The sequence below is a fragment of the Paroedura picta genome, chromosome 14, assembly GCF_049243985.1.
Source record: "Paroedura picta isolate Pp20150507F chromosome 14, Ppicta_v3.0, whole genome shotgun sequence".
Lineage (NCBI taxonomy): Eukaryota > Metazoa > Chordata > Lepidosauria > Squamata > Gekkonidae > Paroedura > Paroedura picta.
In genome coordinates this window covers 8799123-8825967 of record NC_135382.1, presented here as the reverse complement: position 1 = coordinate 8825967, position 26845 = coordinate 8799123, and the positions used below count along the sequence as shown (strand labels likewise).

Here is a 26845-nt window from a genome sequence, read left to right as displayed (position 1 = left end):
GTACATGTGTGGCATAAGCCAGATTGTTGCAAATTTACGTTTGAATTTTCGATTTTTGACAAAGCTACTCTAAGGAAACTTGGCTTTTGAGCTGCTGAAACCTGACCTTACTAGTGCAGGGCTTTGTAGTTTCCCAGAGCGATACAAGCAAAGATATGTGCTCAGATGCTGCAGAAAGTGGTGGGTTTGGGTAAGGAATGTGATAAACATGTTTCTTTGTAAGCCTCTTGCTCTTGTATGAATTTCCTTGTATGACTTTCCAATTGTATGTGCATGTTGGAAGTATACCTTTCCCACATGACAGGCAGCTATTTCTCCTGCTTGCATCTTGTTGTTCAAAATGCCTTTGCATATTTGCGTCCACACACAACAGCTGTAGTGAAAAGCCGAAAGACCAGGACTGTAAATGCTTCCGTTTGCAGACCTTCTCCGGCTTCGGCCAATTGTTTTGAGGACATACTCACATGCGAGCAGCTGCTGCTTTCTTGCTCCGAGTCAGAAGACTTCCAGAATACAGTGGGTCCAACCATGAGATTTTTCGGCTTTTCCTTACAGTCTGTTCTTCAAATTAGTTTCAGCTGTGGAATAGTAGTCTATGCTGTGGTGGCTGAGGCTGGCTTCCGTGCTTGGCAAGTGGGACAAAGCAGTTCAAGCATTTAAATCATTAGCTTTTCACAGAAAACAAAAAAAACGGCTGAAGATTGTAAAAGCAACAGGCTTTCCGGGCTGCTCCTCAGTTACTCACTGTACCCATTTCCTATCCCCTTCTGGCCCTCAGCAATAAATCGGTGCTATTGCTGAGTTTGGCCCTTGTGCCATTGTAAAGATCCTTAAAAGAGCTAGCGTTCAGTGATTAGAGTGCTGGACTAGGATCCGGGAGACTTCGGTTCGAATCCCCACTCTGCCATGGAAACTTGCTTGATTATGGGCCGGTTGCACACTCTCAGCCTGGCCTACCTCAGAGGGTTATTGTGAGGATAAAGTAGAGGAGAATTATGTCAGCTTCATTGGGATGGCACAGGGGAGAAAGGCAAAGCGGGTAAATGCATAAAGTCTGGGCTCGCCACACCAGGTGGCAAATTCCTACGTCAAGATTCTTGCCTTGGTTAAAGTTGCAATTGTATGCAAGTGTGCTGCTGTTGTAGGTTGTGCATAGCAGCACCAGTGTGCATGGCTCCTGACTGACTGAGAAATAAACAAGAAGACCCAGCCTTGTCTCTGTTTAGTGATCAGAATGCAAAAGGAGGTAACTGGACTGTCCTTTGGAAGCTCTGAGAAGATTGCTCAGGTCTTAAAAGGCGCTTCATGCTCAACTCAGCAAGTGTATTTTATGCACATACACTCGGGTTTGGCTGCTTTGGCGATCACCGAAGCCCGAAGTGGCGTGCGGGAGGCCAGCGCCACGGCGCAGGGAGGAGGGGTGGCAGTGGCACAACTCTGCACCTGCGTGCAGCCCCTCCTCTCCGCACCGCGGCGCTGGCTGCCTCGGGCTTCGGTGATCACCGAGGTGGCCAAACCAAGCTGAAGCGCACAATCCTAATGTACACTGGTCTGGCACAGATGTTTCTGGGAGCACGCCTAAATCGTAGAACATATGCACGTGTTTTTAAATGTACATATGTCTGAGTACCCTCTCCAGCTGCATGTGTGTGCGTGTGTGTGAGTGTGAGTGACTGGTGTATATCCAGCAAATACATTTCCTGTGTGAAAGGGCAGGAGGAAGATGCACTTTTGACACCATGTGCTAATCAAACATCTACTGCTCACTTTGTCAGTGGTTGAAATGGATCTGGAAGCCTGTCTATTGGCCCTTCTAGGGTTGTGTTGTGGGATTTTTTATTTTAATAAGTACTGAGTGATCTTGGAGTCTGAAAACAGTCCTGCGTGTAGCCATTCATACTTGCTTGTTCTCTATTGTTCAGCTTATTTGGCAGCAGGAGTTTAACCCTGTGTTGTTTGCAGGAGATTTTTTTAAAGTCGTTGCTGATAAAGATTTGAGGGAGCTTCACAAATAGAAACTCTTGGTTATGAGAGATATGCTTCCATGATTGGCTGTCTGCCAAGCCCTGGAACAAGTTTGCCTTTGTAACTCCATGGCCTGCAATTATTGAATTAGGAAGGAAACAGCCAAGATGCCAGAGAGGATGTGGAGTTCTAAGAAGAAAGAAAAATCTTGCAGCTATTAAGGGGGAAAGGAATCGCTTATAAGAAACGCTGGACATCGGTTTAATGATTGCTCTTCTTCCAGAACAGAAACGCAGGAAGGAAGGCCTTGATCCGGAGTCAGCAAACTTTGGTAGATGTAGTGAGCCACATGGAGTTTCACAAAGGAGGTTCTGATCTTCCCACAGCCTCAGATACCCCATACAGACAGGCATAATTTGGTCTTGCATTAGTGATACCTTGTGACACCTAGGAATACTCGAAGCATCAGTTCTTGACTTGGGATGTTCACTGAAGAAAAATTCGCCACAGTTTAGATTGGGCAAGAAATGATTCAGGTATCCCTGAATCATTCGAACTCCAGTATTGGTACAGAGGTTCAGGTTTGGGTGCTTCAAGTACAGCTGAATTAATTTGGGCTCCGGGGCATTTCTCAGTGGAACAGGCTTCCTCGGGAGGTGGTGGGTTCTCCATCTTTGGAAATTTTTAAACAGAGGCTGGAGAGCCATCTGACGAAGAGGCTGATTATGTGAAGACTTAAGGGGGTGGCAGGTGACAGTAGATGAGCGATTGGGATGTAAGTGTCCTGCATAGTGCAGGGGGTTGGATTAGATGACCCATTAGGTCCCTTCCAACTCTAGTATTCTATGATTTAAAGGGACCTAGATGTCCATGTAAATGCCTTGGGCCCACCAAACAGCTGATCACACTGTGAGAAGTTTCTCAGAGGCTGTTTGTTGGACTGTGCGGTTTCAAACCCTTGATTGGCTTGAACTGTATGGAGGTTGGGGCAATTCAAATCACACACACTCCACTAAGCCTGACAGCCAGCACTTTTTCCTCCCCTGAGCCCTTCCCAGACTGTGCAGAGCTGCTCGGGAAGGGTGGTGGTTGAGAAGGCATTCTCTCAGCCAAATCTCGAATCGATTCAGGCTTCTCTGATTTAAACTGATGGGATGTGTGATTTGGCTTGGAAAGGCTTGAAAAGTACTTGCCCACCCCTGTCTTTACAAGGCCTTCTTGTAGGGTACAGGTCCCACAATTTGTGTGGAAGACACATATGCTACCTGTCATTTTACAGGGCTGGATGCATGCAGTACCTGGATGGGGGACATCCCTTTAGTTTCAGGATGGAAGGTGAGAGAGAAATGTAACATGCATTTGAGTTCAAGTAAAACATTTGGGGAGTTTTGCATCTTCTCACAAAGTGATGCACTGTAAGCTATTGTCTGGGAGCGCTGGAGGCCCTAGGGTCACCCTTTCAACCCCAAGATACACCTGCTTCCTCCTTGGCTGCCTGAGCTCCCTTTTCAGAGTTTCTCTCAGCAACGGCATAGGCCCCCAACTCCTTGCTGCAGCAAGCCACAGCACCTGGGGAAGTCCCTGGGGAAGTCCATACCAGTGAGGAAATCCTCACCCATCTCCCAGGGCATCAAGGCCCGGCTGGCCTCATCAGAGGAGATTGTGCCTTCCATTTGCCTTTAGGGTTGCCAGGTCCCCTTCGGCCACTGGTGGAGGACAGGTTGGGGGTAGGGTTACAAGATCCAGGTTGGAAAACTCCTAGAGATTAGGGGATGGGGCCTGGGGAGAACACAGAACTCAGCGGGGTACAGTGCTGTAAAGTCCATCCATTTTCTCCTGGGGAACAGATCTCTGAAGTCTGGAGATGGGCTGGAATTCCGGGAAATCCTCGGATCCCACCTGGAGACTGGCATCCCTGTTTGCTTCCCCTTGCGAGCTGAATGAGGATGAAGGCAGGACCAAGCTTCTTAGCTGATTCTGTGTCTCTCCCACAGGGGACCCTTCGTATGGAGTGGATTCCCATTGCCCCACTACCCAGGGTGAGGTGTGCCCCAGTACTTTTTTTGGGGGGGGAGCAGACATGGACTCTGGAGACCTATCTTTCCATATCAGTTTGTTATGCAATTCTCAGGGAGGAAAAAGGAACCGCAGCACTTGGGGAGAACTTTATACTTGGAGCAGAAGTCTGGTGTTCATCTGCATAGTTGGGCGGTGTGGCTTCCACTGACAGGGACCACAGGGGATTCCCGTCCTCTTTACCAACATCACGATTGGCCTTTTGCTGGCCTACATAGTTGGCTAATTGCTTCATCATGATTATAAATTTGCAGTTCAGTATATCTTTGTGTCCAGCAGGGGGCAGTATAGGCACTAGAAGGCCGCACAAGTAGCTCTCAGACCTACCGTTGAAGGCATAGAGATGGCCTTTTCATACAAAAGGACACTCAGCCTATGTAGGGCCGTTGTGAAGGTAAAATGGAGAAAGGAAGAATGATTATAAGTCACCTTGGTTCCTCATTGGAGAGAAAACAGAAGTATAAATGAAATAAATAAAATACTGCATGAAACGGTCCCTTTTAGCCTTCTAGGTTCCTTGGTTTTTGATGTATTGCTATCAAAAGATAATGCATGTGGTTGGGTCTTGTCGGTGAGGAAGGATTTCTAGCGTCCTGCTGCATGAGCTGCCACTGTAAGTCTCTGGAACATGTTTATCGGGTTTCTGTATTTATATCCCACTTTCCCCCCAGTGGGGCCCAGAGTGGAGTACAGTAATTAAAAAATGTAACAAAAATGGGAAAGATGTGGAAAAGACTTCTGAGGAACCTCTCTTATAGCAGATCTTCTCCCTAGCTCTAGGTATGACCTTCAAACTGGGTGCCCATCTAAAAGTGACAGGTGAATGCGGGGACATACTGCCATTTAAAAAAGTGAGATCCCAGTCTGGAACTCCTTTAAACTTCACTGCGAGGGCCCGATTCTGGTCAGGACCATCATGTTGTGGGAGACAGAGGGGATCAAGCCTCCCCTCTTGCTGCCTTTCCTCCCCATTTGGTGCCAGGGCATTGTTTGCTTGGACATTCTCTAGTGCCTTCTGGCAAGAAAAAACAATGTGGGAGGAGGTGTGATCTTCCAAAATTTGCCCTCCCTCATTTCAGTTGAAAGGAGTTCCCAGCTGGATACTCACTTTTCAAAATGGCAGCACAAACTCTAAAGCAATTTTTTTCTTGTGGTGGCAGCTGCTGCAGGAATTACATACTAGTGTGTTCTTCTTTCTTGTTTCTTTTGGTATTTGGACTCCCAGCTTTCCAAAACGAGGGATGATTCCTGGGGCATAGAAACGCGCCATCTTGTTTATGGAATTCCCATCCCCTTGAGGCTTGCCTGGGTCGGCACTTACCTTGAGTACACATCACATCTAGACGGCCTCCAAGAGTGTGCTGGACACTTGTACTTGTGTACACAAGAGAACAAATTCAACCTTTGGCCACCAAACAGAGTCTTCCCTAATTCCAGCCACAATTAAAGTCAAAGGGGCTCTACGGCAGGGCTGTAGATACTAGACTCAAACAGCCAGCAAAAGGGCTACCAGCCTAACAGCTTTGCAGTCCCCATGTTTTTGAGGGCAGCTTCTTCACTGTGAAATGGGCTGCCAATTTAGGAAGGAATACCAGGATGAAGGGCCTTTAGCTGAAGTATAGTTTCATGGCAGGGGTAGTCAAACTGCGGTCCTCCAGATGTCCATGGACTACAATTCCCATGAGCCCCTGCCAGTGAGAATTGTAGTCCATGGACATCTAGAGGGCCTCAGTTTGACTAACCCTGGTTTTATGGTAACACTTTTGTGGTTGTAGGAAATTGGTTTTCAATTAGTTTATTTGGAGCAGAGGGATAGTATGTATGAAACAAATATGTCAGTCAGAAAGGGATGGTCATTGGTAAAGAAAGTGTGCTTAGAAACTCTCTTACCTGACGTGATAATTTGTCCATAACAAGATAGTTCTTATATCTAAAATGATGTAGCTCTCGCTTGATTTGGTGATATAATAGCTCTCTTCTGGTTGTAGTAAAGCTCTCTTTCCATAGCAGAGCTATAGCAGCACTGGCCTAGTTCACAGGGCCATTATGAGGATTGTTGAAATAATGCATGTAGTGATTTGAATGCCTGAGGTGTGCCTTATAAATACTATAAGGGCATGATTCAGCCCAGATTGACTGTGTTGATGTCCCCTCAGTCTCAGTGAGAGAGTTATGCAAATCTAAAATTTCTCTCATCTGGTCGGATCCCGAGGATCTGCTCTGTTAGCAGTGGTGTTTTCCCCGGATCGCCCATGTTGCAAGAGAGTCTTGCAATGAAACTACTGACAACTGCGTTGTCCAACCTTCGAATGCTGAATCATGCCTTTGTAATTTATTTATAAACCATGCAGCCTTTTGCTTACTTAACTTTGCTCCGCTCTCTTGTTGTTTTTGTTAAAAGTTTAATAAGTAAACTCTTTTGTGGATCACTTTTGATGGAAAGGGAGCATGTAAATTGATGTTTTTCTTAGCTAACAAAGGAGATACGATCAACACTTCTCCATCTAGTTACATGGTTAAGGCAAAGGCATTTCCTGACAATGTCTCAACTGTTTTTAGCATTAATAGCTCTGCGAGACAGGAGAATTACTTGCCTTTTATCCTCCCTCCCTGAGCCCCCCCCCCAAGAGAAGCCCATGTAAAAAGCATTGTAATCTTGAATGATTCATCCATCCTGTGCTTCCCTTTCCACGTCTCTTCTGTTTCTTTTTTGACGTCATGTCACTTTTGCTCTTCTCCTAGCTGATTGACACAATCGCATCAGAAATCGGAGAACTGAAACAAGAAATGGTGCAGACAGATCTGGAGCTGGAAGATGGACCTGCCAGTATACAAAGGTGAGTCTGTATAGTATCGTTCTGTAGCATCCTATGGGAAGCGTTTGAGATTTGGTTGTGCTGCTTCAGTTGGGAAGGAGGACTATTTCCTCCTGTTGTCATTCCTTTTTAGTTCTCAGTTATGAGGTAGCATCTGATGCCTCGGATAAGCCTTTGGGGAAGAGTGGAATATAGATATAAATATAAATAAATAAACTCTGAAGCAATTTTCTTGTGCTGGCAACCAGTGCTGGAATTACATACTAGTTTGTTCCTCTTTCTTGTTTGTTTTGGTATTTGGACTCCCAGCTTTCTGAAACAAGGGATGATTCCTGGAGCATAGATATGTGCCATTGTATTTATGGAACTCCCATCCCCTTGAGGCTTGCCTGGTGGGAATTCTACTTTCTTTAGTCGCCAGCCCAAACATTTCTGCTTAATCAAGCTTTTAACTAACAAACAAATCTTTAAAAAAAAATAAATTATAGACCGGTTTTAACCTAACAAGTACTTTAAGTCACTTCATCTTTTACATTGATTTCTGCCCTACTGTGTTTTGAATGGTTGGTTTTAATAACTTTTACGGTGATTTATATATTATATTTTGTAAACTGTGTTACACAGGTGGCAAAGAAATGTTCCAAATACATAAATGCAGTTTCCAATCAGATTGCTGACAGTATGTAGAAGCTTGTTTAGGAACTTGATGTGAAACTGATCTAGCTTCAGGCTTGGACAGTCTGTCTTCATTGCATCAGCAAAGAGGCCATAGCAGTAACAATTCCATCTAAACAAAACCAAGAGATTTCCAGACATAAGATACATAATGATCATTTAAAGTATCTCAAAATAAAACCACCTTACAATCCAAATGGCTAATGACTCAAAATAGTGCAGTTGATGTGCAGGCATCACCATGCTGCTTCATCATCGTCATCTTCATCTTCTTCTTTGTGACGGTGGCAAGAAACATTGCAATTCAAATAATAATAAATTTACCCCTATCTGCCAGTAGTAATATTAATCTATCCTGATTTGACCATCCTGGGAAATGAGTAAAGATGGGCACAAGCTGGTACCTGAGACAAAATTTGGCCCAAATGTGGCTGGTTTGGAGCCCCTGAACCAGAGTCCAGGGAAAGTGTTTTTCTTGAACATTTACTGAACTGTTGTCTAGTTTGGTTGGGCTGCTTGGGGCATTTAAATCAAACAGCTGAGCATCACAGGTCTGCAATGAACCTGTTTGATTTAAATGGATGCCAGCCGTTTCAGGCTAAAAGTGAATGGGTGCACCCAGCCCGCCGCTAGGCTGAAATGGCTGTGAGCCGCTTCACTGGTTGATTTTGCTTCCCCCCACTTCAAAGATTGGTATCATGTAAGCTTAGTGCTCCCTCAAGGTCCATTATTTGCAGTCTTGCTAGACTAAGGTTGTACTTATATGTGAGATAAATAGACACAGATGAAGATGAACAACAAAGGTTTATTTGACAGGAAATAAAGTTTTTCCAAGGGAAATGGTATGTGTGTATGGCTTCAGCATATAAAGTAAAAATAGCTCTCAACAAATGCAAATAAACCCAGAAGCAGAGATATGATTTCTCCTTCCATGAATCTCAGCAGAGGCAGAGCACCCATCCACTAAACCTGCACATGCCTGTTAGGAATTATGGGCCCTGAACAGAATGCTTATTGGTCCTAGGAAAATAAACTTTTTTTCTCAGAGCCTCAACTCAAAAGCCAAATCAAAGCCTGGCACAGCTGATGCTGCTTTCCAGATCCAGGAAATTGCTGCCCAAAGGCAATTTCCCCCTTCCCACTTTTCAAAGCTGAGGCTGGCTCAGCCCGGCCCTCCAGTGGAGTTCCATGGCCTCTGATTGGCTATCTGCCGCTGTACTAGTAGTCCAAGACACACAGACAGTATTATTACTGATCTGGATGAGGTGATGGAGGGCCTACTCATTGCATTTACAGATGATACCAAATGGGGAGGAGTCGTGAACATTCCAGAAGTTAGAGATAGAATTCAACAAGATCTGAACACACTGGAAAAGTGGGCAAATAAGAACAATATGCAGTTTGAAAAGGAGAAGTGCAGAGTTCTCCATCACAAAAATGAGAAGCATGCCTGAGAAGCAGATGGGAGATGCCTGGGGACCAAGCCCTTCGAGGAAAGGCTGAGGGACTTGGGAATGTTCACCCTAGAGAAGAGGAGGGTGAGAAAGGAACTTGCTTGCTGTCTTTAAGTATTTGTAAGATTGTCATTTAGAGAAGGGAAGGGAGCAGTTCCTTTGGGCAGCAGAGATAGCTCCCACAGTAATGGCTTTCAACTACATGTAGAACAGTACTGGCTAGATATCAGGAAAAACATGTTCACAGTCCGAGTAGTTCGGCTGTAGGATTGGCTGCCTAAGGGGGCGATGAGGTCCCCTCACTGGTGGCCTTTGAGCATCGGCTGGACCGATACTCATCCTGGATGCTTTAGGCCAATCCATCATTGGACTTGATGGCCTGTATGGCCCCTTCCAACTCTAGGATTCTAAATCCCGCAGTGGTTAGGTATTCCGGGACAGTGAACTTTATTTCTGGGGCACAGGTAGCAGTATTCTTCTACTCAGAAATAGCTGTTTTTTCCTGGACTGCAGGCCTGTTCCTGGAGCCGAATTCTGGGAATTCCCTGCCAAGCACCAACCATTTGTTTCGGCATCAGTGCAGTGCCATAGAGCCCTTCATTGTGAAGTCACTTAATGAGTCTGCTGTGAAGGCCATGCCAGGAAATACTGGCTTAGGGAGTAAATAACCTTTTCTTGTGATCTGAAGGGCAGCTTCTCAACATGCCCATGAAGCCCACAGCTTTCTTGTCCTGTGGCTCAGTCTCTGCCACATCAGATTGGGTCTGTGATACCTGCTTTTGGCATGAGAATTATAGGGACCTTTTCAGTTGGGAGGTAAGGAAATTGAAACTGTACAGTCCACCCAGCATGATCATAAATCTCTGGACTGTGGGAGGAATGTGGGCTTTTCCGGACTGCAAGAATAGTTGAGCATTATCCATTTGTCTTTGAAGCATAGACTAAACCAGGGGTGTCCGTAGGTGCCCTGCTGCCTGCTGACACTTTTTCCGGCCCCCATCAAGTGCTTTTGGGAAGCAGGCGGGGCTTTTGGGAAGCAAGGCATCTCATTGCCGACTGGAGACATGATTGGCTCTACAGATTATAAAAAATGTTCCTTTGGCAGCAGTGACTCCACAGAAGTGCACCATGTTAGTGCAGCTGAGCTTTGGCAGTAATCCCCAAGGGGCCTGCAGGCTCAGAGCTGTTGGGAACCCCTGGTCTAAAGGTAGGATTCTTTGTGCTTCCACTGAAGGATAGGGAACCCCTGAAAAGTACACCAAAAGCCTCAAATAAAGCAGTCTGGCAAAGGTAGCAAGAGGCTTGGAGTGGACAGTGTGTTTTCTGCTTCAAGCCTGCCCCAGCCCAACCCCTTTGACCAGGGGCACATGGCTTCATTTGCTGTAACTGCTTCTTCTCTAGGGTTGCTGGGTCCCCCTGCACACCTTGGGAATTGGGGATGGAGCCTGAGGGGGCCAGGGACCTCAGTGGGGTACAATGCCAGAGAGCCCCCCCCCCAAAGCATCCGTTTTCTCTTGGTGAACTGATCTCTGTAGTCAGGATCTGGGTGGTAATTTCAGGGAACCCCCAGGTCCCATCTGGAGGCTGGCATCCCTGCCTTGCTCCTGCTTGTGCCTTCTTGCATTGCTAGGTGCTTGAGGACTTCTTGCTGCTTTCTCTCTCTCGGGTCATGCTGACTCTGGTGTGGCCCTTCCAGAGTATTCAAAACCCTTCATAACAAAATTTGAGTCCAAAGGCACCTTTAAGACCACGAAAGTTTTATTCAAGGTGTGAGCTTTTGTGTGCATACACACTTTCTCAGACAATGGAACAAGAATCATAAGCACAACAAAACAAAATCAGAGTCCAGTGGCACCTTTAAGACCAACAAAGATTTATTCAATTATTTATTGTTGGTCTTAAAAGTGCTACCGGACTCTGATTTTGTTTTGTTGTGCTGATTCAGGCCAACACAGCTACCCATTTGAAAGAATCATAAGAGTACAGATATAAGGAGAGAATAAATTAGTAGTAAATTAGTAAACAACATCACAACAAATATGCATCATGATAATGAAGATTATATATTTCCTTGCTAGAATAACAAAATAACACAAGTCCTTTGGGTTCACACAGGGGGAATAAAATGTTAAGGTTAGTGATTAATGGACTACATTAATCTTTCCCAGTTGTGGAAAGAAGTAATTAAATGAGACTTGTTGCTAGTCCCATCTGTCTCCACCCAAGCCAAGATGTATAGACTTGCTGGTTTTAAAGGTGCCCTTGGACTCAAATTTTGTTTTGCTACATCAGAGCAACACGGCTACCCACTTGAATCCAAATCCTTTGTGTTTTATTTGGACAGTAATTATAACCTTACAGTCTTATAAGGTAGGAAAGCAGATGCAAAAACTGAATGACATTAGCAAGTGTAGTCATCACAGATTCAGACTTCATTCAGTTCTTGCATCTGATCTGTTTATAAACTTTTATTATGTTGTATGCTAATTTGCTAGGATTTCCAGGTTCTACCAATTGCCTTAATCTAGTTTTAGCTATATTTATTGCTCATTTATTTATGCATCTTGACTCTAAATCAGCTCTTCCAGGCAACACCTTCCCCATGCTCTGTGTCAAGGGTGGCCAGACAGTGGCTCTCCAGATGTCCATGGGCTACAAATGCTGGCAGGGGCTCGTGGGAATTGAACATCTGGAGAGCCACAGTCTGGCCACCCCTGCTTTATGTAATGGTTGGTGACTTCTGTTTTCAATGTATCTGAAGATACGTACATGCACAAAAAAGCTTATACCCAAAATAAAACTGTGTTGGTCTTAAGGGTGTCCCTGTACTTGAACTTTGTTCTGATGATTCAAACCAACATGGTTACCCACCTGAATCTTATTTGCAAAGCAGATATTGCTAGAGTCAGCATGATGCTGCTCTGTCTTCTCCACTCCCCACATGGTTGTATTTTCCTCGCAGGAATTTCTGTACAAACAGCTGTTTCATCTCAGAAGTAGCATCATGGGCTAAGGACTAGGCTGAGAGTCCATGTATGCTGTTTTTTGTTTCTTTAGGAATATTTTAAAAATCTGTCTCTGTACGTTTGGAAAGACTAGCCTTGTTGCATTGTTGGATTGTAAAACAGAAGCCATGAGTATATTGGGACATCTTGAGACTTTGTTTATTTCTTACATCATATGAAGATACTAGAGTGATAAAGATAGGTGTGTGTTTGCATAAGGATTGTCTTACAAAAGTGAATGGGCGTAAAGTGTTGCCTGGAGATTATAACCTAGCTTTCTCAAACGTCCTCAGAAGCATCAAGAGAGAGCCCAGCATGGTGGTTAAACTAGGACCAGGAAGACCTGGGTTCAAATTTCCACTCAGGAAATGGGTAGTTACAGTGTAAGATAGTATAGTTATTGTACAGAGACTTTTCAAAGTCACCTCACTCAATGGGGGAGGATATGAAGGCTGGCTGGGTTTGCATATCGTGTGATCATCCGGTGCCCTAAGAATGACTGTTTATGCTGCTATAACACATTTGTAAAGCATGGTGCTAAAAGAACTTCAGGTGAGTAGTCATCTTGGTTTGAAGCAGGGCTGACCAAACTATGACTCTCCAGATGTCCCTGGTGTATAGCACCTGGCAGGGGCTGATGGGAATTGTAGTCCTTGGATATCTGGAAAGCCAAGGCAATAGAACAAAGTGTGAGTTCAATGCAACAAAGTGTGCATGCACCTGAAAGCAGATACCCAGATTTAAACTGTTGGTCTTAAAGATGCTGCTGGACTCACACTTTGTTCTACTGCTAAAAGAACTGATTGTTTTGAAAGTACCGGTGTCGTCTTGAGAGAGGTTAAAAAATTTTTTTTTAATTTTCTTTCTTTCTGTTGCTTTGTAGCCTGGAGAAAGACATGAGCGATTTGTGTCCAGATCAGAAAAATTTTAAAAGCTTCCCACGGGATTCTGGATATGACAGCCTCCCCAATAAGCTTAGCATACTCGACAAACTTCTTCATACGCATCCAGTTTGGCTACAGCTGGGTTTGAGCGATACTGAAGCCGCAGAAGTCCTGCAGACCCAGCCTCCGGGAGTAAGAACCGTCTTCCATTTGTCGTTTGAAAGCAAGAGGCGTGCTCTTTTGGAGAGTCCCAAGTGCAGATCTTGGAACTCGTCTTGCCCCAGTGGTTCCTTCTCCCCCTCTCTCAGGTGCTTGACACCCATTTGTGCATGAACATCTCCCGGTGGGTGAGAACTCCTTCCCCTGAGGAATAATCCCCCATTGCTGGGTAATGCACCCTACACACACACACACACACACCCTATTACATCATCTACTCTCTGGTGCCCAGCATGTTACTCTCTGGGGACCCTCCCGTTATAACTGTGGCTCCTGGTAAGGATCAGGTGAGCAATTACCACAGCTGTGCCACATCAGAGCGCATGCGCACTGTGAGTCCTGCCGCTCACATATGCACACGTGAAGCTGCCTTAAACTCAGTCCAGCCCTCGATCCATCTAGGTCAGTATTGTCTAGTCAGGCTAGCAGCGGCCCTCACTGTCAGATCCCCATCCGCGTTCCCAATGAACACACTTAGCATAGCAGCAGAAGAGGTTTATTGAGGTACCGATACAAAGCTCATTATTATTCATGCCGAAACTGATTCGGTAGGCAATACATTTATTATTCTAACCCCCAAGTTCCCACAGACTGCTAACATAAATATGCCCCAGTTAGAAGGGAGAACACTCTTTTTCCCAAGGAGAAGGTGGGTTCCTCCAGTCACATGGAAAGTGCGCATAGCACCTTGCACCTATGTGCTTATTACATCATTCGCTCCCAGCTGATCAAGGCCAGGCCCATTGATAACATTCCACCCCTCTGCCACAAGTTCATTCTATGGGAACTTTTTTACTGTTGAGAAACCCCTGGAACATTCTTCATGCTTCAAGAAACCCCAAAAGTGGCACCATCCTGCAGAATATGGTTGAGAAGCAGAGCTGTGGACATGCCCACCTGGGGCCCCTCCCCTTCCCACCCCCTCCAGGCCCATCAGTGGCCATTTTGGGAGGGGTGGGCGGGTCGACATGACTATATATGATCATATCACCTGATAAATATTTAACACATTTTAAAAATATATACAAAATTAATTAAGTCCCACCCATTTGGGAAACCCTTCCAGGGCCATCAAGAAACCCCAGGGCTGAGGAAGCCTGATGTGGCGGGAACTCAATAGCTGTTCTGCTCAGAGTTGTCCTGGTGTTCATTGTCCCCAGTCAGATGCCTGGCAGAAGAGCTAAAGTGCTAGTTGACCGTGGGTAAATGATATGGGCATTCATAAAAATGTTTGCTAACATCCAGGTTGGCTTCTTAAAATTTCATTTTGCATGCACATGTTACAAAACTGAGTTGAGGAAGCTGAAAATTAGCTAGCGTTCTAGCCATTGATTATTGCAAAAGGGCAGCCATGTTAATCTGTTGTAGCAAAATGAAAAAAAATCATCTGTGGCACATTAAAGACGAATAGCATTTATTTCAATATATTCTTCTGTGTGCTCCCAGACTCTTGCTCGAATTACCCATGAGACTGCTTGCCTAAGTAGAATATTAACCTCTGGCATGTGCCTTCCTGTTGGAATTTCTCAGTGGTTAATCATACTGATTCAGCCAGAAGAGAGGGCTGCAATGACATTTTTTTAGAAGATTACTAATACCTTGCTTTTGTGTATAATTCTTATTTTAATAGACCTTCCTTGTTAGGAAGTCCACAAGAATGCAGAAAAAGGTCTTATCTCTACGTCTGCCAACACCTGAGTTTGGTTCGTGTCTCAAGGAATTTGCAATAAAAGAGAGCACATATAGTAAGTCATTTAAACACATGGTCTTGCACTGTGTAGCTCCTTTTCTCAGTTCCACTGTCACAGGCAGAAGAGTTCTGTACAAACGATCTTCAGTAAAATTAGTTGAGCTGGCGGCACTAAGGCCCATTGGCCCCAATCCCCTCAGTTCGTGCTTAGTTGGCTTAACAGCCCGAGCTGGTAGAGACGAACTTATTTTTGTCTCCTCCGTCTGCTGATGGCATATGCATGTTTTGAATGTCCCTTTTGCCATTGCAGACAGTGTTTGGGGGAGGGATAAAATGCATTAAAAGGGAGGAAACGGCAAAACGACTCCCTGTCTCACATACTTTTGGATTGCCACCTTTACAATAATTTACAAAAAGACCTTATATAAAACTGTAGTTCCAGCATCTTGTCCAAAGAATCAGAAACTGATATATAGATTACTTGCTGATCGAGACTCCAAGGTTGCAGAAAAGATGGCAACTTGGGTTGGGCTCTTTGGCGCCCTTGGCTGCTTGGGCGATTTGGAGGCCCGAAGCAGCCAGCACTGTGGAGGGCGCCGCCCCTCCCCCCCTTCCCTCCCCACCGCGGCACTGCCCGTCTCAGGCTGCTGAGTTCGCCAAAGTGGCCAAGGCGCACCAAAGCGCCCAACCCTAGTGGCAACCTTCTCGGTGTCAGTATCTAAACAAGGGAATCTTTGTTGGAAAAAGAATAGTTCTACCAACATGTGCTGGGATTGTTCGTGCTGTTTGTCAATATTTTAAATATTGAATTATGCCAATAAAGGTAATCTGTTTGTCTGGCAAAATAGTCACTCAGGATTCACCACTGCCATTAAACTCGATTGTTGGATTTTTAGCATTTTGACAGTCAAAGCTTTCAGTGTTCTAGAAACTGCAGCTAGTGTGACTAGTTCAATGGAGGGGAATGCTTGTGAAAGAAGCGTGGCTTACATGGGGATCTCTTCATGTTGTTTATCTATTTTATTTTTGGTTTCCTGTTGCTCCAGAAACTTCTTTTCCTTCATCCATTGAATAGCTGGGGCATCATGGGGGTGGGAAACAACACCCATCCTTGATGTGGCTGTTTCTGGATCACTGTGGAATTGTGACTGATAACTTAATTGGAAAGTTGTTGGGAGATGCTGCAGCATCCAGAGCTTGTGTCAAACATTTTGGAGTAAATGTATGCTAAGAGATTTGTGCAGTTATTGTACCTGATAGCATTAGAGATGCCAGCCTCCAGGTGGGACCTGGACATCCCCTGGAGTTACAGCTCCTCTCCACACTGCAGAGTTCGGTTCCCTTGGAGAAATTGGTTGCTTTGGCGGATGGACTCTGTGGCATTGGACCTCCCAGAGGTCCCTGCCCCCCCCCCCCCCACGCTTCATCTCCAGCCTGGATTTGACAACCCAGCCTCCCATCCCCTGTCAGTGACCAGGGGGGACCTGGCAGTCATGCAGGGGACATCTGTGCAAGATGACCAGCCACAGAACCAGTGTGGTGGAGTGGTTAGAGAGTGACGGACTCTAATCTGGAGAACCAAGTTTGATTCCCCACTCCTCCACATACAGCCAGCTGGATGACCTTGGACTAGTCACAGTTCTCTTAGAGTTGTTCTCATAGAGTAGTTCTTTCAGAGCTCTCTCAACGCCCTCTAACTCACAGGGTGACTGTTGCAGGGAGAGAAAGGGATACCTGTAAGCTGCTTTGAAACTCCTTTGGTTACTGAAAATGGACAATTAAAAAACAACTCCTTCTTCTTCAAGTTAGGAGATTGCCTTCCCTCCAGTATGTAGTTTTTAAAATCTTAGTTTTTAAAATCTTAGTTTTTAAAAATTAGGTATCCAGTCCAAAGGCTAAAAATGTCATCTGCATAAATGATGCAGAAGCCCAGCCAAAGTTCAGGTGATCTTTGGAGCTGTGAAGGGACCCAAAATGGCATTTAAAAACTGGAGGACAGGGTGAGGAGGCCGCAGTGGAGGCTGCTGGGATTTCCCTGCCAGCCCTTGCCGGCTTCCTTCCTTGAGCAGCTGGCACATGCCATTCCTTCAGATGAGGTCAAGTGAATGTCGGGGGTGTCTCAGCCGCAGGCAGGAAAAGTCTGCGGAAACAGAGTCATCTGTAAAATTGTGATTACACATACAGTGCCACTTGGGAGTTTGTTCTGAACACATGATTGTCTAGATATTAATCTGTTTTAAGTTCCGTATATTAGAAAACACATTACTACTAATGAGAAATATTAGCCACAAGGGAGGGCGGAATACAAATGTAAATAACGAAGCATAGCCCACCTGATTGGCCCTCCAAGGCATCACTTGACCATGGAGGATCAGTCAGGAAGGGCTGCCCTGCCCCACAACTTCCTCCCTCCTTCCACTCAGGGAGCCTGGTGCAGCCTCTAAGGCCGTCTGCCCGAGAGAGCCCACAGCTCTGCTGGCCGACCTCCCAAAGGTAAGCCAGCTGAGCGGGGTGGTGGGGATGGAGGGAGAGAAAGATTGGGCTGCAGGCCAGCCTCCGGGAGCCCAGGGCAGCTTCTAAGGCCACCTTCCCACCCAAGATCCGCCCGTCCGACTTCTGGGGGGTGGGGGTGGGAGGCCAGGAAACGGCTACCCATGGTCAGGACAGGCCCTCCAGTGGCCTGGGGAGGCCACTGCATGGCCTGGGGAGGCCACTGCATGGCCTGGGGAGGCCACTGCATGGCCTGGCTGACTTTGGGGGGGGCAGGAGGGCGCCGCAGATTCTCACCCACAGCCCAAGTGGCCCTACTGTGGCCTGTGCAGACTTTGACGGCGCCTGTCCAGGTCCAGGGTTGCAAGAAGGCCCCGAAAACAAGAAAACCCAACTGGACCTGTACTGCCTCCAAAGGAGCCCAGGACAACGGGGAGGTGGGTGGGGAGGATCCAGGCCACAAAGGCCTCATCCCGGGCTCCAAGACTTGATGGCTTTGCCATGCCTGACTTCCCCACCATCCTGGGAGCCTGGGATGGTGGGGATTCAAGGGGGGGAGCATCCAGGCTGCAAAGGTCCAATCGTACCAACTAAAGTGTGCTGGCCTTGCCGTGCCTGACTTTCCCCTTGGGGATTCAAACGGGAAGGTGAGTCCAGGGCCCAATACTGCAAGGCAACTTCCTTTCTTTCGCTCTTTTCTTCCTCCCTTCTTCTCTGTTTCCTGTCTTTCTTTCTGCCTTTCTTTTTCTAGCTCCCTCCATTCCTTCCTTCCTTCCTTCCTTCCTTCCTTCCTTCCTTCCTTCCTTCCTTCCTTCCTTCCTTCCTTCCTTCCTTCCTTCCTTCCTTCCTTCCTTCCTTCCTTCCTTCCTTCCTTCCTTCCTTCCTTCCTTCCTTCTTTTTTTCTTTCTTTTTCCTGTCTAACTTCCTTCTTCTTCCTTCTTCCTTCCCCCTTGCCTTGTCCCAGGAGCAATCTGGCTGGCTGCACATGGGGGAGGTTCAGGGGAATCAAATCTGCTCTTGTGATTTCATTCTACTTAGCCACTACACCAGATTGGATCTCAAGGTCAAGTGGGGACCAGGGCAAGGACCACCAGCACCCAGTGCAAGCCTGCATCCTAGCACCCAATGCATTCCTGGTTGCACTGGGCTTTGCCTCTAGTAAATAAATAAATTGTAAAACGTGTCTTACTAAATTTATCTAGATGCACAAAACTCATATTGAGGCACACCTGTGGCCCTGGAAGGGCTTTTGTTGCAGGCCTGATTCATGGAAGCCCAGCTGATTTTGGTGGCCCACTGCCTGCAGCTTGTGGATGTGCCAGCTGTTTTTTTCTGTTTTCAACTGTTGTGCAATTCAGATTTTGTGACCTGCTTACTGAACGATTAGGACATGTTCAGATTTTTTTTTTAAGCCAAGGCTGTTGCTACAGATCTTTGGCTGCGCTATTCCAGATGTTTGTGACCAACTGTTTGTGTTCTGCGGATTCATTCCTACGCAGAAAACATGCTTAACCGTGTTTCTCGGAACATGTATTGAGCAACTGAGCTTCTTTTCTCTTGCTTCTCAGCTTTTTCCTTGGAAGGATCCGGGATAAGTTTTGCTGATTTATTCAGGCTGATTGCTTTCTACTGTATTAGCAGGTAAGGCTTGAATTCGCTTAAAATTAAGCTTAAAATTAAGCTTCTTGCTACTCTTACAGAGATTTCAAATATAGACACAAAGGCTGGGAGCCTTTCACTTCCAGTAGAGGCCACACCACCCGAGGGACCTTTTCTACTGACCCCCCCATCCCCCCCATGAATCCAGGGGTTGTTTGGATTTCCCCTTCCCTGTTTGTTCAGGGATGGAGCCTGGGGCTGTAGCGCCCTCAAGTGTTCATTTTTTAGGATTTCCCAGAGAAGAGCCTCAGAATAGAGCAAGGGGGGGTGGGGTTGTTTTCACCCTGATCCCCTCCCTTCTCCTGCCCGTTGCCTCTCCCTTTGGATTTTTAGGATTCATTTGGCCTATCTTCCCTGGGCTTCCTGGGCTGGCCCAATAAGGGGTTTCCTGGAGGCAGGCTGACCACAATGCCTCTTCTCAAGGTGGGCCTCTGGTGATTGAATGGAATCTGGGCCAATGGCCTTTTGGACTGAGGCCCTGCCCCACCCTCCCTGACGTGTTAAAAGGCTGCTTTGCCTCCTCAAGGCCCCAGCTGCAGCTGACCTCCTCTGACTGTTCCAGGGCGCAGCCTTCCTTTCCCGAGCCTTGACAGCTACAAACCATTTCAGTAGAGACCTGCTTTATTCTTTGCACAGGATTTCATAGACAAAAGCAGCATGGGGAAGAAAACAGGGGTCACAAACCTCTATGAACCAGTTTGGCTTTTGAACCAAACGCTTGGTTCGTATTGGTTCTTGGGTCCGCAAAAATGTGGCCCATATAGAAGATTAACCATATAATTCCAGCAGCCATCCCTGGTATACTAAATCCCTCCACTCTTTACTAATTAATTTTGGACATCAGTCATTTCCAAATACAAAGTGATGAGCCCAGGAAACTTTATCTAGCTCTGCCTTTGGGGCTGACCTCGTTTGCTGACTCAACCCCTACTTGGCTAAATCAGCTTGTTCCTGAGGATTTCGCTGGCATCGGGGCAGGCTGCCAGTGGTGGTTCCTTCCCTGTGTGTGGGTGGCAGCAGCTGCTTCTCGACAGATACTAGCACTGGAAAAAAAGGGCCATCCTTTTCTGACTTCTGTCCTTAACAATATTTACCATGAGTAATAAGCAGTCGCCTGATATTGAGTCAGAACAGTGAGTTCCAGCTTGGGTTATCTGCTAGGACTGGCTGTGGCTCCTCAAGACTTCAGAGCTCTTTCCCACCACAGCTGCCTGATTTCCATTATTTATTTCCATCACTTATATCCCACCTTTTCCCCAGTGGGAGACCCCAAGCGGCTTGTGTTGTCACCTTCTGCATTTTATCCTCACAACAACTCTGTGAGGTAGGGGACGCGGAGAGTGCGTGATTGGCTTCCCTCGCCAAGCTCTAGCCACTGGCTCTTTAACTGAAGATACCAGGAGTTGAGCCAGGGCTGGGCTGGGCTGTACCTGCAAGCTATGGCCTATCAGTGATTTGCATCTGAGGATGCCAGCTGTTTTCATGTCCTGGGCAGGTAGACTTTGCATTCCGCTCTCACAATGGAGACATATTTTCTGTGCACGTCAGACCCTCAGGATCATTTCCAGTTCCTTGATTATGTAAATGTTTCTTTGCAGAGCGGAAAGCAGACTTGAATCTTCCTGTTAAAATAGAACTCTCAGCCCTCAGACAAACATGCTGTAGGCTCACCAATAGAGAAGTAAGGATTGGAATTTTAAAAGGAAGCGCTTAAGAACACATAACTGCTTCTGAACAAAACGTGCATGTCTGGAATCGTTGCTCATTTTGCGAGGAGTAATGCTTTTGGTGCCCAGGAGCGCCAAAATAAGAGAAATAATTCTTAGTTTCCCAACCAGGGACGTCTTGCCGTTCACTTTGAAGCTGCCCCGCGCGGTCGCTGCAGCCACAACAGAGGCCGAGCTGGAAGAGGTGGCCCAGCAAGGACTGGGTGAGTATGCCTGTTAGGTTGGGTTGGCCTGTGTGGATTTCCCTTGCGTCAGAAATCATGTGCCAAAGTGGAGCTTTAGGAGAAGGATCGTGCTCTTAGGGAGATGCAGAGATGATCACATGGTTTTGCAAAAATGCTTTATGAAAATACAACACTTGTCAAGCTAGCAGGGAGCTTCTGTTCTCTCCCTTTGCTTGGGCATGTTTTGTGCTGATATTTTGTTTTGTGGGGAGTGTTTGAATGCAGGGGAGTGTTCCAAATTATTGCTCAACCTGAATAATCCAGGCAAGCCAGATCCTATCAGAGCTTGGAAGCAAAGCAGGGTCGGCCCTGGCTAGCACTTGAAGGGTGACCTCCGAGGAATACCAGGGTCGTGATGCAGGGGCAGGTGCAACCACCTCTGAACGTCTCTTGCCTGCCAACCAGGCAGTCTTAGGATCTCCTGGCTGCATTACGCACACTACATATGATAAATAAATAGATGATAGTACTGGTCTGAAGAGGTGCCATCCAGTCTGCCTCCCCAGGCCTGCCTTTCTTGGAATGATGGTGGGGAGAAACAAGTGGAAAAGTGACGAGCCAGAATTCTTTCACCTGAGATCTGGCAACATTCTTTTGCCTCCAGGGCTGGTTTCTCCCTGCCTCTATGGCTCAGTAGTAGAGCATCCTGTTGTGAGTTCATGGCAGAAGGTCCCAGGTTCAATTCTTAGCATCTCCAGTTAAAGGATCTGGTAGCTGGTGATATGACAGACCTTGGAGAGCCACTCCCTGTCTGGGTATACAATAAGGACTGTGACGGAGCAGTGGTTTCGCTCAGTACAGAGCAGCTTCAGTTCACTTGGAAGGAACAAAATGAAGCTTCTAGACTGGGATCAGGGTGGCCAAACGGTGGCTTTGCCCATCGACTACAATTCCCATGAGCCCTGTCAGTATCGCTTTGGCCACCCCTGACTGGGATGATGGAAGTGTTTGTCTTCTGTTTGTCTTCTGAGCTCCAGAAAGTGACAGTTTCTTTTTTCCCTCGGAAAGTAGGGTAGTTAACCCATGTCCCTCATTCACGACCGCCCTGTGAGTTAGGTTGGGTTATGACATATTTCCTGGCCCCAAAACCACCTGAGCAGGAATTTGAACTCTGCTCTGAACACTAGTCTAATATTCTTGTCCACTTTACCATACAGCAGGGGTAGTCAAACTGTGGCCCTCCAGATGTCCATGGACTACAATTCCCAGAAGCCCCTGCCAGTGAGTGCTGGCAGGGGCTTCTGGGAATTGTAGTCCATGGACATCTGGAGGGCCGCAGTTTGACTACCCCTGCCATACAGATTCTCAGAGGACATGAGTTACTCACGATAGTAGTGAAAGGATATTTTTTCTGCTGGCTTCTGTAGACCTTCTGTCTTTACAACCATTTTTCAAGAATAATATGTTTTACAGACGTTATAAATGCTTATGAGAAGGGGAGGCCTGGATAATTTTACTTAGTATTTTTACACAGTATTTATTTGCCTGCTACACGGGCAGTTGATGGAGATTAAGATATCCATGAAGTGCAATCTAGTTTAAAACAAGCATTCCCTCGAGAGCTCAGATGCCGGTCTCACTAATTCCCAAAGAAGGGCATGTGTGGCTGAGTGTCCCTTCTTGCAATCTGACTGGAGAGCAGAAATGAAGGACTTCTGTCCCTTTGAATTCTCCAAACATTCTCTTCATGGAGGCTGCTCTGTCCAGGTGGATACAGGGGCTGTGTGTTTGTGGCTTCGTGAGAGGCTGGTCCATAGCCAGGCGAGGCACATTATACCGCAAGAAAATGCTGCAACCTGTTTAAATTTTCCCAGACTTTGCATAATTTATTTTTTGAATTATTCTGCCTTTTGTACTATTTTGCACAATTTGTTCTGGCTTTGGTAGTCATGGAGAAAGGCAAGTAGATATACAGGGAACTGAAACTAACTGTCTCAACACTGGGTCCCCCTTTGCTTTCCCTTGAACAAGACAGCGCAGTTCAAATGTCTGGGCTGGATCGGAAGACTTGCTGTGGATTGGAAGGTGCAGCAGGCCTTCCTGAAGGGGAGCTTGCTGCAGAACTGTGCTTGCTTGCTGTAGCTTGCCTCGAAACTCCCTCCCACTAGGAGGAAAGGAGGGGGTAGAGGAAGATGGGAGCCGCTGTTCCCGTAAGTCTGCTCCCATATGGTTTCTTTGCTCTGGATGCCATTTCCGTTCATGCTGCTTTTGTCGTCCCCACTGCTTTGCTGCAAGGTTTCCCCAATTTGATTTGGCATGATCACTGGTGCCGTTTGCCCTATCCCACTAGCTTAAAACAGAAGCAAACCAGGAATTGCTAGATCACTATAGCATTATAGGGTTATAACAATCTGTTGCTGCCATCTACGAATTTCTGGCATTGGTCTGAAGAAAGTAGCAAGTCTCTTGCCCTTTTCTCTGAGGGCTTAGTGGGAGAAAAGGGCATGCTACCCGTTTCCCCTTAAACCTTTGCAGCTACAAGATCTTGATATTTCCTTTTAAAAAGCAAGCAAGTGGGACACTCTCTGTTGCCACAGTATCGTAAGGCTACAGAGGTCTAGTTCCTGAGCTCTCTCTTTGTAAATGCTGTCTCGTTGTGAGGGGGACATGATGCATGTGGGGGGCTGAAGTGGGGAGCCGGCTGTGTGGTCCTGCAGTTGCCCTTCAGTTCGCACAGGGATGAGGACCACCCAGAGAATCGTCTCTGTGTGCTCCAAAAGAGGCTGCTTTCTGGGTGCAATATTGTTTCGTTCCCTTCTGATTAGGGCTGAGGCAGTGATGGGTTAGATGCCAGGAATGTGTTTATGTTTCACTCCATGCCAGCTCAACCTGTGTTTCATGGGAGCAAGGGAAGGGGAAGGAGTGTGTGTCATAACGGGCATGGCATGTCAAGGAGTGCGGAGGAGACGAGGGAGGCAGGCTCAGAGCTGCTGCTTCGAGGTATTTTGCCCCCCCCCCAAGTGAGCCACAGCCACCCCCTCCTGGGTCTGCAGGGACATGGTTGGGACCCGGCCAGCAGTGTGACAGTCCCAGGAAGGGATGCCACTCTCTTCCGTGACGCGGACAGCTGAGAGCAAACTCCATCCCCCGCACTCCTGTGGCGTATCGGTCCCCATCTTACCGTGTGACTGCTAGTTATCTTAGTGGGGATAAGCTTGTCCCTGGAGAGTGTGAATCGTATAGAATGAACAATAGCGGAAGAGGGGAACCCTCCTCAGACGCTGGAGTAAACGAGTGACCAGGAGAGAGAACATTGGTCTATGGGTGGGGAGCCTGGGGGGTTTTCGGTCTCACTAGTTTTCAAGCCTGCAAGATATTTTTGCCTAAGTTCTTAATACTTTCACACTCTTTTGCGCTACAGGAGGACTTTTAATGCACATGTTTATAGATGAATTCACCCAGACCCTTAAGCAGAGGCTGCCATTGTGAATGCACACAGAGAAGTGGGTCATCTGGCGAGAAGTGAGAGGAGAATATATTCTCTCCCCCACGCATTTCAACACCTTCATGTGCCGTCCGGTCCAGCTGCTCCAGAGTTTGGGGCTGGGATGTCATCAGTACGCAGATGACACCCAGCTCTGTCTCCCCACGGACAGCCAGCCAGACTTCCCCCTGGAAATATTTGCCAGATGTTTGGAAGCCGTAGCTGGATGGCTTGAGCAAAGTTGCCTGAAATTCACCCCTCCAGGAAGGGGGTCCTGTGGCTGGGAAGGAAGGGGGCAGGCCAGGAAGTGCGTCTGCCTGACCTGTCCAGGGTGCATCTTGCCCTGTGCCAGGAATCTGGGAGAGATCCTTAATTCATCTCTTTCTGTGGAGGTGCAGGTCATTAGAGTAGCTCACCTGGTGTTATTCCACCTTTGCCAGGTGAGGCTGGGTTCACAGAATTACAGAATCACAGAATCATAGAGTTGGAAGGGGCCATACAGGCCATCTAGTCCAACCCGCTGCTCAACGCAGGATCAGCCCAAAGTATCCTAAAGCATCCAAGAAAAGTGTGTATCCAACCTTTGCTTGAAGACTGCCAGTGAGGGGGAGCTCACCTCCTCCTTAGGCAGCCTATTCCACTGCTGAACTACTCTGACTGTGAAAATTTTTTCCCTGATATCTAGCCTATATTGTTGTACTTGTAGTTTAAATCCTTTACTGCACGTCCTTTCCTCTGCAGCCAACAGAAACAGCATCCTGCTCTCCTTCCTTAAAGAGGAACAGCATCCTGCTCTCCTCCAAATGACAACCTTTCAAATACTTAAAGAGGGCTATCATGTCCTCTCTCAAACCTCCTTTTCTCCAGGCTGAACATTCCCAAGTCCCTCAACCTATCTTCATAGGGCTTGGTCCCTTGGCCCCAGATCATCCTCATTGCTCTCCTCTGTACCCTTTCAATTTTATCTACGTCCTTCTTGAAGTGAGGCCTCCAGAACTGCACACAGTACTCCAGGTGTGGTCTGACCAGTGCCGTATACAATGGGACTATGACATCTTGTGATTCGGTGCTTCTGCGTCCAAAGCAACCATTCGTGCCTGAAGCAGCCAGCACTGCGGTGCAATGGGGGAGGGGAGGTGTGGGTGCTGTTGCTCCAGTGCCCACACCTCCCCCCCCCCCGTACCGCAGCACTGGCTACTTCAGGCACGAATGGTCACTTTGGACACAGAAATGCCCAACCCTACTACTAGTGCCCTATCTGTTCCCACTTCCAGGATTTACTTCTATAACTCACTCTATGTGGGCCTTCCCTTGTCCTTGACTGGGAAATTGCAGCTGGTGCAAAATGCAGTTGCTAGGGTCCTCATAGGAACACCTTGGTTGCTAGTTGTGCTCGGAACAAGTACAAGGTTTCTATTTTAACCTTTAAGGCCCTTTGTGGTCTAGCCCCTGCAGGGCCTTGCACTCTGTGGGTACTAATTTGTTCGTGGTTCCCAGCCCACAGGAGATTTGCCTGGTCTTGAACAGGGCCAGGGCCTTTTCAGTCCTGGCCCCGACCTGGTGGAACGAGCTCTCGGAAGACCTGGGGGCCCTGCAGGAACTTTTGCAAATGTACCTTTTAAAGTGAGTTAGAGAATAAGAACTGATTAAAGCAGGGGTAGTCAAACTGTGGCCCTCCAGATGTCCATGGACTACAATTCCCATGAGCCCCTGTCCATGGATATCTGGAGGGCGCAGTTTGACTACCCCTGAATTAAAGGATGGAGAGATGTCGCCCCCCCCCCCTTCATTTACATCAGAGGCATCAGAAGAAAACCATCCATTCAAAAGTTCTCAAACAACAATTGTTACCATTTCTGAAACACTGGGAGCTTCCAGATCAACCTGGTTAGAAATGCTGGTTGATTTGGCTACTGCCCCTTAAGTTTTAAGGAATAAGCCTGCTGTGGGGCTTAATTCAGATAAACCATGGTCAAGAAGGCATAACTAGATGATTGCATTCGGGTGCAACAGAAAACTATGGTTTAATTAAGATAACAATGAATAGTATGATCATCCAAACACAGAACACTCCATGGACCATGATTGCTAAGTTTACATCAAGCCAGGACCAGATATTATGGTTTGAAGTTGGTTCATTACATTCAGCTATTCTTAAGTAAACTTTTGTTTGACTTACAAACTTTTATTCATTAGATTTTTATCCCGCCACTCCCTGAAGGCTCGAAAATTTTGCCTTGGTCCCGTGGGTTGGCATGCGCGATGTGCGGCTGCGACCGTGCGTGCGCAATGCACGGGCGGGGCAGTTGCACTGCTGGTCCTCAGCTTAAAAAAGGTTGGGGACCACTGCTCTACAGTAAGAAAGTCCAGGAAGTCTACAATAAGTCTGGAGTGGAAGATCTTTAGGTGCCATCTGGAGATTGGCAACCCTATATTACAGTCAGCCCAGAAACATTGGGGGTAACACTCTGGCTTTTGGAAAAAACTCTGGTTAAAAAATGGCCTCAAATTATATAGATTGTTGCTCAAAAACCAGA

At 46.8% G+C, this 26845-nt stretch overlaps 1 protein-coding gene across 9 annotated transcripts in view; it reads left to right on the top strand.

Annotated features, from left to right (window-relative positions):
• RIN2 (Ras and Rab interactor 2) overlaps positions 1 to 26845 on the top strand; it is a 104626-nt gene that overhangs the window by 47460 nt on the left and 30321 nt on the right. For 8 of the 9 annotated variants that reach the window (XM_077310344.1, XM_077310345.1, XM_077310343.1 and 5 more), the window contains 5 exons: positions 6784 to 6878; positions 12875 to 13067; positions 14725 to 14839; positions 18843 to 18915; positions 20772 to 20863. In XM_077310344.1, coding sequence (XP_077166459.1) covers positions 6784 to 6878; positions 12875 to 13067; positions 14725 to 14839; positions 18843 to 18915; positions 20772 to 20863 — 568 coding nt within the window. Of the gene's footprint in view, positions 1 to 3258; positions 3301 to 3959; positions 4005 to 6783; positions 6879 to 12874; positions 13068 to 14724; positions 14840 to 18842; positions 18916 to 20771; positions 20864 to 26845 lie in introns of those variants that run through there. The other variant, XM_077310341.1, reaches the window with a different exon arrangement.